The 12,694-nt window shown below is 37.5% G+C and overlaps 1 protein-coding gene across 1 annotated transcript; it reads left to right on the plus strand.

Moving 5' to 3' along the window:
- Nucleotides 1-4,490: 4,490 nt before the first annotated feature.
- On the plus strand, nucleotides 4,491-12,295 carry LOC143942083 (embryonic protein UVS.2-like). The gene is made up of 12 exons (XM_077463386.1): nucleotides 4,491-4,571; nucleotides 5,057-5,084; nucleotides 6,085-6,150; nucleotides 6,626-6,760; nucleotides 6,847-6,964; nucleotides 7,605-7,780; nucleotides 7,861-7,942; nucleotides 8,041-8,168; nucleotides 8,674-8,789; nucleotides 9,678-9,903; nucleotides 11,022-11,140; nucleotides 12,077-12,295. Exons 1-12 carry the CDS (start codon nucleotides 4,491-4,493, stop codon nucleotides 12,293-12,295), a joined length of 1,494 nt encoding a protein of 497 aa, XP_077319512.1.
- Nucleotides 12,296-12,694: the final 399 nt, after the last annotated feature.

Consider the following 12,694-nt stretch of genomic DNA (forward strand, 5'->3'; position numbering starts at 1 on the left):
CGGGGCGGCTGAATGGAGGAAATGCCGTGTAAATGCCTAGCAACTAGTGACGCTGATCTCTGCTCCATGTGATTGGAGCAGAGATCAGTGTTCACTAAATGAAAGCCCAACCCCCCCTCAGTTAGTAACACACCCCTAGGAACACTTAACCCTTACACTGCCACCCACTGGTTAACCCCTTCACTGCCAGTGTCATTTACACAGGAATCACTGCATTTATATAGCAGTGATTATTGTATAAATGAGAATGGTCCCAAAAATGTGTCAAAAATGTCCGATGGGTCCCCCACAATGTCGCAGTCACAATAAAAATCGCTGATCGCCGCCATTACTAGGAAAAAAAAAATAATAAAAAATTATTAATAAAAATGCTATAAAACTATCCCTATATTGTAAACGCTATAACTTTTGCGCAAACTAATCAATAATCGCTTATTGCGATTTTTTTTACCAAAAATATGTAGAAGAATACGTATCGGCCTAAACTGAGGGAAAAAAATTTTTTTTTATATATTTTTGGGGGATATTTATTATAACAAAAAGTAAATATTAATGCGTTTTTTTCAAAATTGTCGCTGTATTTTTGTTTATAGCGCAAAAAATAAAAACCGCAGGGGTGATCAAATACCACCAAAAGAAAGCTCTATTTGTGGGAAAAAAAGGACGTCAATTTTTTTTGGGAGCCACGTCGCACGACTGCGCAATTGTCAGTTAAAGCGACGCAGTGCCGAATCGCAAAAAGTGGTCTGGTCTTTGACCAGAAAAATGGTCCGGTCTGAAAGTGGTTAAGTAAGAAAGTTGTCAATGGGAAGAACCTGAAAATGACTCAAAGCACACAGTAAAAATTACCACACAGTGTTTTAAGGAGAAAGAAGTGAATGTCCTTGCATGGCCTAGTCAGACCCCAGACTTGACTTTGCCCAGACATTGAAAATTTGGGGAATGACTTCAAAACTATAGTCCAGAAAATGTCACCATCAAAATTTAACTGAACTTGAGCAGTTCTGCAAAGAAGAGTGGGAAAAGTTAGTAGAGACATATCCCAACAGACTAAAGGCTGTAATTAAAGCAAAATGTGGTGATCTTTTTTCCAATTCAGTGATTATGTTTTTGAATTAGTTTTTTTTCCTGACATGTTGGTGTTGTATCTTTCACGTGGATGTTATAAGTTGCACTGAGTAAATGCATCTGGATAAAATAAAAAACGGTGTTTGTCTTCATTTCAGGCTGCAAAGCAACAAAATGTAATTATTTTAAAGGGTGTGATTCTTTTTTATACCCCCTGTTTATGTGGAAATGTATTGAAGTAGGTAATTGTATTTCAGTTATGATTTACATTATAGATATCTACCTCTGTGTTTTTCCTGAAGAAGGGTTGTGAGAGTGGATGGGCCAATTAAATCAATCTGTTTCTTTGGCATGAATGGACAATTCAAAGGTTTACTTTAGCTCACAGCTATTACAGGTATGTAATCATGTTACATGTGGTCACATGCCCATTATTATGGTAAGCTTGTGCGTAACCCAGTTAATCTACTTTTTTTTTACATTTTTTGTAATGACTTTGTGACTTTCTCATTTTATTATGTCACACTGCTAAGTAAATATCCAGTTGTATTTTATATGTAGTACAATTGATTTTTTACAGCTGACATATAATGCCATGTTTTCCAAGAAGGCTATGGATTACATCTCCAGCAGTGTTGGTATTAATCCTTAATCATCCTATGAGATGCTGCTTATCATTGTGTGATCTATATGGCTTATGAAAAAGGAATAACATACTAAATTTGAGTTAGAAAATACCTAAATAGATGAAACCAAATAACCAATTGATGGAATTGTGATGGATCAACCTTATCTATGTACACACAACAATGTTATATAATTTTATCTCCATGTAATGATAATAAATTAATTAATCAATAGTACATTAGGGATTAAAAACATATAAGCTTAACAAATGTATTTAAATATACTTGAGGTGATTGTAGATGTATTAGTGCAATTGTGAAAGAGTACTGTCCGTGATACTTTTTTTATTTGCACTCTTGGTTATTGCTTTGACCTTGAAGAAAAGGACATACCCCGAAAGCTTGTCCTGAAAAATGGTATGTTAGGGCAGATAAAAAAGTATCACGGACATTACTGAATTTTCACATGTATATAAATAAATGTAATGTTAAAAACATCTTTTTTACATTTTTTGTTTATATGAAAAAGAAACAAAAATGTTGTATCTGTCTATGTATAAAACATGTTATAGAGTAAAATCATTGTGCCAAAAGATTACCCTCGTGCATTAATGATATCCCTGCTGCTCTTCTGAATGGTCCTGTGAAACCCCTCCTGGGACACTTCAGAAGTGATGTCAGCGGCCACGTAACTCCACCTCGGGGATGAAATTTCCAGCCAGTGGACCCCAAGCCGCTTCTCCATGTGGCACAAGTGGCGGCCGGCTTACTAGAGACAGATACACTGCTAGAATTCACTTGGTGCCAGTCTGGGCAGCAGAAGATGTGAGTGTTCATTCATTATCTTTGTGTAAGACACATTTGTGGTATTAAAAACTGGTTGCGCAATGATCTTGTCCATGGCCTTTTATCCCTGAGTTGGAGTTCATACATGAGCGGGCTTTAAGAACGGTGGGGAGACAGACTCTGGATATAATACACAAGTGCCTTTGGACCCATATATCTCCTGGCTCAAAACGTCTGGTGAGTTTCAGTGTGTATGAGGGAAGGAATGGAATCACTGAAGAGCGCCATCTGAAGAGCACTATTCAGAGTGTGATAGAGATCACAGCTGGCACCTTAGCTGTTCAATTGGTTTTGGACATTTATGGACATTTAAAGGCATTCAGTTGGGATAACACATAATATTTTTTAATTTGCATATCATTTTTATTTTGGATATTTATGTGCATTTATAGTTTTTTGGTAGACACTTATTTATTTTGCAGGTTTTCACTGATACCTAGCACCTTACTTATTTTTACTTATTTTTAGTATATATATATATATATATATATATATATATATATATATCTTGTATAAAAAGGGAATACATATGAGAATACATATAGGAACACGATGAACTGGTTTATTTCAAATCAAAATATGTCTATTAAATAAGTTCATTTCATAAATAACACAAAGAATTGCATGGTTGTCTAACCTTCATTCTCTCTGGGCACAGGCACTAGGCAGGACTGTTCCCTATCTCCACTGCTCTTTGAGCTCGCCATTAGCGGTTCTCATACGTGCCAACCCCCTGATTACGGGGCTTCACTACGGCAAAATTCAGGACAAAATCAGGTTGTATGTAGACGACATGTTATTTTTGCTAGGGGATACGACTCTGTCTCTGCAGTTATGTCCACTCTTCTTGACTTTGGCCAATATTCAAAGCTGACAATCAATTGGACCAAATCATCACTGCTCCTAAAGTGGTTAGCGCTTAGGCCTGGCAGCACTAGTGTGAAGACCAGGTTTACCCAAACTAAAGTGGTTCTAAAGTCAGAATGTTTTTTTTATCTTTATGCATTAAGATAAAGAAAAACCTTCTGTGTGCCGCAGCCTCCCTTAGACCCCCTATTTCTTACCTGAGTCCCATCTCGATCCAGCAATGCTGCACGAGAGTCTCAACTGTCCGGGACTCCCCTCCTCATTGGCTGAGACAGCAGTGGGGCGCATTGGCTCTTGCTGCTGTCAATCAAAGTCAGTTAGCCAGTGAGGAGAGGGAGGAGGAGGGGCAAAACCACAGCTCTATGTCTGAATGCTACTTGCTATGGGGGCATTCGGCAAGAGGGAGGGGCCAGGAGCACCAACTGGGGACCCAAGAAGAGGATGATTTGGGCTCCTCTGTGCAAAACCACTGCACAGAGCAGGTAAGTATAATATGTTTATTTTTTAATTAAAAAAAATTGACTTTAATATCTTTAAGTTTTAACCAATCAGTTTTTAATTTAATAGGATCAAATTCACATTAAAAGAGAAATTATCTGTAATTTTACTATGGGTTTTTGCATTTGCAAAACATCATTGCTCATGGCACCGTAGTGATGAATTATCTCATAGAATGGATATAACCTTGAATACAAAAATAAATGTAAAATTACATTGCCAGTCCCAATTTATTTAGATTTTAGCCGAACAAAAAAACGTTTATAATGATATTACTTACACAAGTCCTTTTTATGTCATTAAGGACAATTGTTAGGAGACCACGACAATCAATTACAAGTTATACAGCAGAACACCAAGACAATAATAAGATGATAAGGACCATAGCGTCACATATGAAATAATTATACATTTCTAATTCCCATACACGTCAACTTCAGTCATTGTTGAAATTTGGTTTCCTGTCTCATGATTGGTCAGATCTTCTCTGGTACCTGTATAAAAGGTGATCCAGAAGATGAGTGTCACACCAAGCTTCAGCGAGAAGATATTTCACATTACAGTGAAGGAGAATTCGGAAACAAGATGAATGAAAAAGCCTTCCTCCTGCTTCTGGTCTGTATTACGGGGCTGGTGACCAGTCTACCTCTATCTGCACAAATACAGGTGAGATGATGAGCTGACATGAACAGTACAGGGGACAGGTGACAACTATATTTAGGAAAGTATAACATCCAATAAGTTACTGACAATCTTAGCTAGTAGTGAAGTGTAAATCTAAAATAGTTATCCCCTTAGTTTTGGATAAAGTGGTGGGGGGTTAGGAATCCTGTTAGATTTTAATACTTCCTTATTACTGCCTGGGACCCCTGTAGGGAGATTTGACTTTTGTACAGGCCATTGCCTGTAGGACAGAAGGTGAGGGGAAATCCAAAATGTTATAATTGGGAACAGAACAGGGAATATGGTAAAATCTTCCAATGATGACTGTTGTGGTAACATCTGACCAAGAAAGGATTTTACCTGAGAGCTTTCCAGTAGGGCTGAGAGGGACTCTCCTGGATGGGGATGAGTTGGGGTCAAGACTTGTTATCTGTTATTATTGTATTACATCTGAAATAAGATATTAATACAAAACATTTACTTCCCAGTATCATCTACTTGGAGTGAACAAAGATGGTAAGCTTTTTAACATTCTTATATAACAAATCATTTTTGCTTTCTTTCTGTTCTCTATCAGCTGTTTTGTTTGTTCTGCTTTTTCCTCCCATTCATTAGCCTTTCTTTATAATATCCCTAATCCTAAATCCTAATTCCTAAATTAAAAATTGTTTGCACTGCTCCATTGGCCCTAATCAGCCTGGCCAGATAATCTATAAAATTATTTTCCTTCTCCATCTAGAACCAGCCTCTAGGAAAGACCACTCCACATTTGTATAGCTCTTATGGTAAACATCCCTCCATCCACCAATTTAAATTTAGATAAAACCCCTAGAAAAATAAATTATTTTAAATGCTTGCTTGCAGTATTTTCCTTTCCATAAATGATTTATTGTTCACCTGCAATGTGGCTTTGAACTTGCAAAGAGATTTTTGTCTACTCTGAGGGTTACTTCGCTAGCACAGCCCTCTCCCTCATTGTGTCTCTTAGCACTCTCCTCTTCTGGGAGTGTCCAATTACTGTCTGTGCTGGCCCAGCATCTCTGTCCCTCCCCTCACCTCCCCACATAAACTTTGATTTAGCTGCTGGGGGGGACTGAAGAGGAATACTATAAAGTTTCATTGGAGCAAAAGCTCTGAAAGCTCTGAGTCTGCTGAGGCTATCATGTCAAAGTAGCAGTTTTGAGCTTTCCTACATTCGACATTCCTAAATATGTTAAATGAACATATATTTGTCTGCATGTTTTTTAGACCCTGGCAATAGAGTCATCAAAGTCATCTCCCTTTGCTTAGGTGACAGTATTTATGATAATCATGGTGATTCAGGCAAAGACTTAAAGAATTTCCCAACCAGAAGTTTCCCAGATCAGGGATAACTTTGTAGAGCTACCCTATTTTTTCATTAATTGATATTTCAATTTATAAAATGGGTTCAATATTTACAGAAGCTTAAGCTACTTAAATTTTTTGGTTGCGATTATTACACTAGATGCGCCTAATGTTTATTTTGTATTCACAGCCCCAAAGAGTGAAGACTCCGAAGTGCCACAAGGGATCTTCAGCAAGATTTTGAAAGCTAATAAAGGTAATTATTCTAAACCACAGGATTCTTTACTGCATTATGATGGTGCTAAATCAAGGCAAGTTAAAAGACAATAACCAATTATACTCAATAAAGTTATGAGTTTCAGGATCCTTTAAATCATGCATTGATGGACTAGCCGGATTTATAAGTTCTGCCCTCCATAGTGGGAAGGCTCTACGTGGGGGCTCGCGCTGAGCCTTTGGACTGCATGAAAATATCTAACAGGTTTCTCCAGATTCCCACTGCGCCTATTGTATTCTGTTGTATACCCCATCACTCCATATGATTAGATGCAGCCGCTGTCAGTTCTAAAATTTTCTGTTTGGATCCATCCATTTTTCAATCCAAGGATATCAGGTGAGAGAGGACTGACATAGCCACCCACATAGCAAACTTCAGCCAGTTCACAGTGTATGGGCAGCTTAAATCAAATGCATTTTAGTGTATTATCTATGACCATTTTCTGTATTTTCAGATAGCAAAACAACTATGTATGGAGGAGATATACTGGTACAGAATGACCGCAGCGCCACCAACTGTCCTTCTTGCCTATGGCCTAAAAGTGATAATGGTACTGTTCCTGTTCCCTACATCATAGATTCCAGATACAGTGAGTTCCCTCTTTTTTCTCTTGCATTGAAGCATTCATTGCTATTTGTTATTTGTAGAAACCCAACCTTCTATCTCTGTTTCCAGGTTCCAGTGACCTGAACAGTATTGTGCTCGCCATGGCCGAGTTTGAGACATTGACTTGTGTGAGGTTTGTGCCTCTTACAACAGAACATGATTACATCAACATCACTCCTGGTGATGGGTAAGGTTGTCTATTGTGTATCATAGATATTCACAGTAGGAGCATCTAAAACATAAACACCTGAGACTTTACAGTACCTATTTGTGCATGATGGCTTCCCTTTTCAATTTCTTTAAAAAAAATCAAAAAAATAGAACTCCTCTGTACATTTGCAAATACATGTGAAAGTCACAAGTCAACAACAAGGCGCTTTGTGGTTTTTGTGAATCTAGCAGAAATATGCACATGGACATAAGATATTTATCCCAGTTCTGCTAACTTTGAATACAGTATATAGTAGAAAAATGGAAGTGACTGAGAGGGAGTGGGGCTTAGTGTCAACAGACTCAATGGATTACACTTAACATTTTACAATGAAAATAAAACCAAATATGTCTGTCCAAAAGTGAGCAGTGATCCAATGCTTGGAGCCGGTACAATGTGACTTAGCTCCCAAACTCCATACCTCTTATTAGAACTGGGCACAAACATAGGGAAACAACCGTTGATATAAGTCAAAAAGTTCAAAAGCTTAGCACAAACAGATATTGATTGTTTTCTTTAGCAGATTCAATCATTGTTTCTATTAAAACTATTGTCTTGGGCTCCCAAATGGTATTAAAGCATAACTTTTTTTGAACTGTATATTTACAATTTCTAGCTGTTACTCGTATATTGGAAGAACTGGTGGAAGCCAGACAGTTTCATTGGGTGGAGGCTGCATCTACAGGGGGATTATACAACATGAACTAGAACATGCCCTGGGCTTCTACCATGAGCATGTAAGAAGTGATCGTGACAATTATGTTGACATCAATTTCCAGTATATCTCTAAAGGTACTGCAGACATTTACACAAAGTGAATTTAGCCATGTTTTCAAAAAAGAGACATTACCACAGCTTTTGTCTTCTTACAGGATACTTGGGTAATTTTGCTAAAGCGGACACTAATAACTTGGGCAGTCCATATGATTATGGTTCAGTGATGCACTATGATGCGTAAGTCATGACTTTTATGTTAGTTGGTAAATTACTGATAAATTATAAAATATTTTATAGGTAATATGTCAATCTTATCTCCATTCAACATTTTCCAGCTATGCATTCAGCAACACTTCAAACAAACCCACAATTGTCCCCAAGCCTGACCCCAATGTGCCCATTGGGCAGACAATTGGACTAAGCATCTTGGATGTCACTAAAATTAACCAACTTTATCAATGCAGTAAGTTTCTGTACATTCCAGTTTTATGGGTTTGAAACATTAGAAATTATACTTTTTTTTATGATTGCATTTTAAGTGAATTTTTCCGTTTAAAAAAATAAATAAAAATGTGCACGTTTGTCGCTGGCCAGTTTTCTTTGTAAAAGAATAATAGGAAAATATCAGGAAATGTTGTTTTTACCATGAAATGAAGGCTCAATGTGGCCTGAACAAACAACGTAGAATTCACCTGGATGCACAAAGTAGTTGTAAAGATACGTTCCGTTTCACTAACATATGTGAAAGTTGTAACACTGCATTGAGGCATTAAGGATCTTTTATCTTCAACATAACGGGGGTTAAACTCAAGGTTCATTTAATTTTAAGTTCAAAATTCCATCAGTTTTAAGCTATTAGAAGGTTAATACCCCCTTCCCTGCTACCTACTAATTAATTATTAATATTATTATCAGTTTATTCCACCAGTGACTACAAACAATTTATATGTCTATTTTTCACTTCTCAGGTGTCTATGCAACTTTGCTTAATAATAACACAGGAATTTTCACTTCTGACAACTATCCCTCTGCTTATCCTAATAATGTTGACTGCGTTTGGTTGATCAGGGTTCCATCAGGACTGGTAAGGAGACAGATGTAGACATGCAAAATGTGTCCCTAAATGTCTAGCAAACTAGGTGTGAAAATAAACTGCCATCTGAAGATTGTTTTGTACACTACCTACATTTTACATTAATAAAAAAATAGAGACTTGACTAGTATAGTGCCAAGCAATAGGTCCAAATACTCCCTAACCTAGGTATATTAGGATGTAAATGCCTCTGAACCTTATACTCTGCTTCAACCACCAATTGCTCCATATGTTGGAATAATACCTTCATTATGGCCTACTTTATAGTCTTCAGACTATCATTACCACTTCATTGCTGGGAGCCTACTTTGGCAATTCTGATGTTCCAGATTTCTTTTACCCCACATCGGATGGTGAGGTCACTGTAGGAATGGAGGTTTAGCAGGAACAAAATGGGTCTTGCATTCATTTGGGGCTCTTGTTCTTACAAGTATGTTACCATCAGTAACAGTATTGCAATGTCCACAGTCACAGCTTTCTTTGACTTAATTCAATATAGCATTAAACAAAAAACTTCTGCTAAAAGTTTCTTCCCCAAAATGTGTCTTATTTAAGCTTTATTTGTTTCTCTGAAGAAACCACAAGCAACAAATAATCAGAGGGAGCAGAAGAGTTCTGTCAACTGGAAAATCAATGGAAAATACGCACATGTTTCAAGAGACATCTTAGCTAGAAAAGTCTATAGCTGCAAGATTGTTTAACAGAAATTAAAATTCTACATATTCTTGTGGGATTTTTTTTTCTGAAGGACTGTTCAAGCATTAATATAGTAATCAATTGCATCCTATTGCAATTACATATTAATCCCGTTTGCAGTTACAAATATGTGAAGTTTGGGGTTTACTGTAGATAATAAATTTGCCTTGTGTCATTTTTTAGGCATCATTAAAGTTCAGTAGCTTTAATATCCAATCCACTCCTAACTGTGACTCAGACTACATGAGGATCTATGACGGCCCCACTAAGACATCTCCTGTGTTGTTGGATAAAATGTGTGGAAGTAAAACCATCCCTCTACTCATCGCTTCCACAAGCCAGATGTTGGTCCAGTTCGTCAGTGATGGGGCTGTTGCTGGGGTCGGCTTCCAAGCTACATATAGCTCAGGTATTCTGATTTATTTTAATAGTAAGGTAAGTGTTCAGAGAAAGACACGGAAGACTCATAGATACAGAGGAGATCCCTCCCAAGGAGGGACTATTGGCACAACAGTTTGATGTCCTCTAAATTCTTTTTGCAACCTTTGAGGTAATCCATGAAGTTTCTTACTCAGGCCCTCACACTATAAAGTTGTTGAAAGATTGTTCAATGTGTATGTTTGTCAACTTTAAGAGTGATAATACTTACCTCTATGGCTTATTTTGGATCAGATACTGTATAGATTCATCTTTCTTGTGGTATATCCCTGATATCTACCCTACTGCAAAACTAAGAGGTTGTTAAATTCCTATGGACTTCTTTGCGGTTGACAATGTCATTCAAAATTCTCCAGGGTGGAGTGCAGTGACCAGACTACCTTTTCCCCAGCACTACATTGGTTAAATGCTTGCTTTGCTTAGGGCAGGTTGGGGAAGATCAAAAACTTACTAGTGATCATCTATGCTCTCCAATGTCCCAGTATGTGGGTGAGCTCTCAATGTTCATGTACAATGCATGACTGCTGATCCTGTGTTGTATTTGATGATATCTGAGAGTCTACAGCCAGAGGAATAGCAAAAAGAAGCAGCTTCAGGGACCAGTAGTACAGCATGGAGGAAGCCTGTAGGGGGGGGGGGGGGGGAGTAAATAAGGTAAGCATTTCAATGTATTTATCATCTTCTAGAATAAAGAAGCATTTAACTCAAGCAGTGCAGTGGGGGGAACAAGATGGATAGATTTTACAGCATCTGCACTTATCCCATTAAGGACACAATAATAGGTTTGTATGGTAGCCCACCCATCTCCACTACAGTTATTTATTTTCATAGGACCCTCCTGTTTTCGCACTAGTGCTCTATGAAACACTTCTGGGTAAGGCAGAACATGTGACTCTCTCCCCTTCCTGCCCTGAAGCAGATTTGGTGCCTGTGTAGGCCATCTCTACATCTGAGCTCTGCATTGAGGGTTGGAGATTGGGGTCCTAAGATCAACCTGGAACTCTGAAAGGGAGGATGAACTATGTATATACAGTGTCATATACTATAATAAATCTCTTTACTATATCGATTATATTTATATTCTCACAGTTCAGTGTGGTGGATCCTTCTTTAACTCTCAAGGCAACTTTACATCTCTGGGATACCCAGGGAACTACAGTCCAAACATGAATTGTAACTTCACCATCGCAGCTCCTGTTGGATATAAGGTAAAACAAGAAGCCTTCAAAATTCCCCTTAAACCTGGACTTCCACATTCTCTAAAATTGTCACACAAAAAAAAAGGAAATGTTGGACAGACACAATACAACCTGAATATACAACCCCCTTTTAATTTACCAGTGTTCACCAGGGCCTACCTGAATGAATGGAAACGGAATGTATTGTTTAGGGCATTACAATACATGGCTTTTGGCAAATGTAAAGTAGATTGCTCTAAGACTATCTACCACCAAGACGTTCTGGATCATTTCCTGTGATGACAGGAAGTGTTGGTGGTAATTTATGAAGCTGGCTGAAAACTGGTGGTGTGATATTTGTAAGCTGTTTATAAAGCTTTACTTGACTTTCCAGCACTGGGGTAATTTCTACCACCTCTTTTGAGAGTAAAAGGAGCACAGGGGAGAGGAAGGGAGGGGACTGATCAGTTTCTTGAGTCTATTGTAGACAGGTGAATGAACACATGTATTAGAAGATTTAAATACACTAACAAGTTTAATCCAAATTCCAGCTCACATTTCATAATCAGTTACTGCGTTTTTGTTTCCTTTTGGAATACATGTTTTACATGAATAAATAAAGCTACTCATTTTAAGCACCCCTGCCAGTGTTGAATGATTTGGCTTATCCATGTAAACTGATACATTCTGCTGGATACTTGTTGGCTGGATCAATAAATTAACATAGAAGAAAGCCTGAAAAATAAAACAAAAGCAGCCATCACATGTTAGAATTGGTAAACTGCAATATAACAAATGTTTGCTCTTGGGTTTAATAGGGCTTTTTGGTCAAATATTATTTCAGGTAGACTGTAACATCATTGAATTGTAAAAAAAACAAAAACAAATTTTTATGCAATAAAAATGATTTGTTTGTTGCATGAACACAACACTGTCATGTTCGTCATAATTGTATTTCTTTTTCAGATTTCCCTGACCATAAGTGACTTCCATCTAGAGTCTTCCAGGTTCTGTATGTACGACTATCTAACACTCTTCATGGATGGTACACAAAGGGGTCCATTCTGTGGGGATCGCACCATCCCTGTGTATTACTCCAAAGGCAATTCTATGGTTCTCGTATTCCACAGTGACAAGTCTAACCAGGCGAAGGGCTTCCAAGTCTCTTACACCTTCTGTGAGTAGCTCAGTTCTATCTGCTTATATCTAATATCAGAAATGGACGTTATAAGATAATACAGGTCACATTTTTTTTTCTAAAAAGCATTCAGCTTAATGAAAAAACATATTGTATAAAGAAATGTAACACTGATGTGGTGTAAATACAGATTTAATAGCAGGATCTCAGATTAGACACAAAGCTGAATCATCTTCAATTACAACTATGAAGTACAGAACTGGTTCTAGACTTTGCTATTAGACAACCCAGCAAGCACTCAACACACTGAAAATCAGAAACAGCATACAGTATATTGAATGTTTATATGTAACAATTGCCTACAATGAAAAAAAAAAAAACAATACAAAAGAAACTAAAATACAATTGACCAAAACCCTTTATAGTTCCCCTTTAAGCAGACATGA

The sequence above is a fragment of the Lithobates pipiens genome, unplaced genomic scaffold (genome assembly GCF_037356315.1).
Source record: "Lithobates pipiens isolate NorthernLeopardFrog02 unplaced genomic scaffold, aLitPip1_a1.2 Scaffold_30, whole genome shotgun sequence".
Lineage (NCBI taxonomy): Eukaryota > Metazoa > Chordata > Amphibia > Anura > Ranidae > Lithobates > Lithobates pipiens.

Bases quoted from the DNA above. Each gene is read 5' to 3' on its own strand.
- LOC143942083 (XM_077463386.1), top strand. From the start codon at position 4,491: ATGAATGAAAAAGCCTTCCTCCTGCTTCTGGTCTGTATTACGGGGCTG. The intron at 6,761-6,846 runs GTGAGTTCCCTC...CTCTGTTTCCAG, and splicing joins CATCATAGATTCCAGATACA to GTTCCAGTGACCTGAACAGT. The intron at 7,943-8,040 runs GTAAGTCATGAC...AACATTTTCCAG, and splicing joins TCAGTGATGCACTATGATGC to CTATGCATTCAGCAACACTT.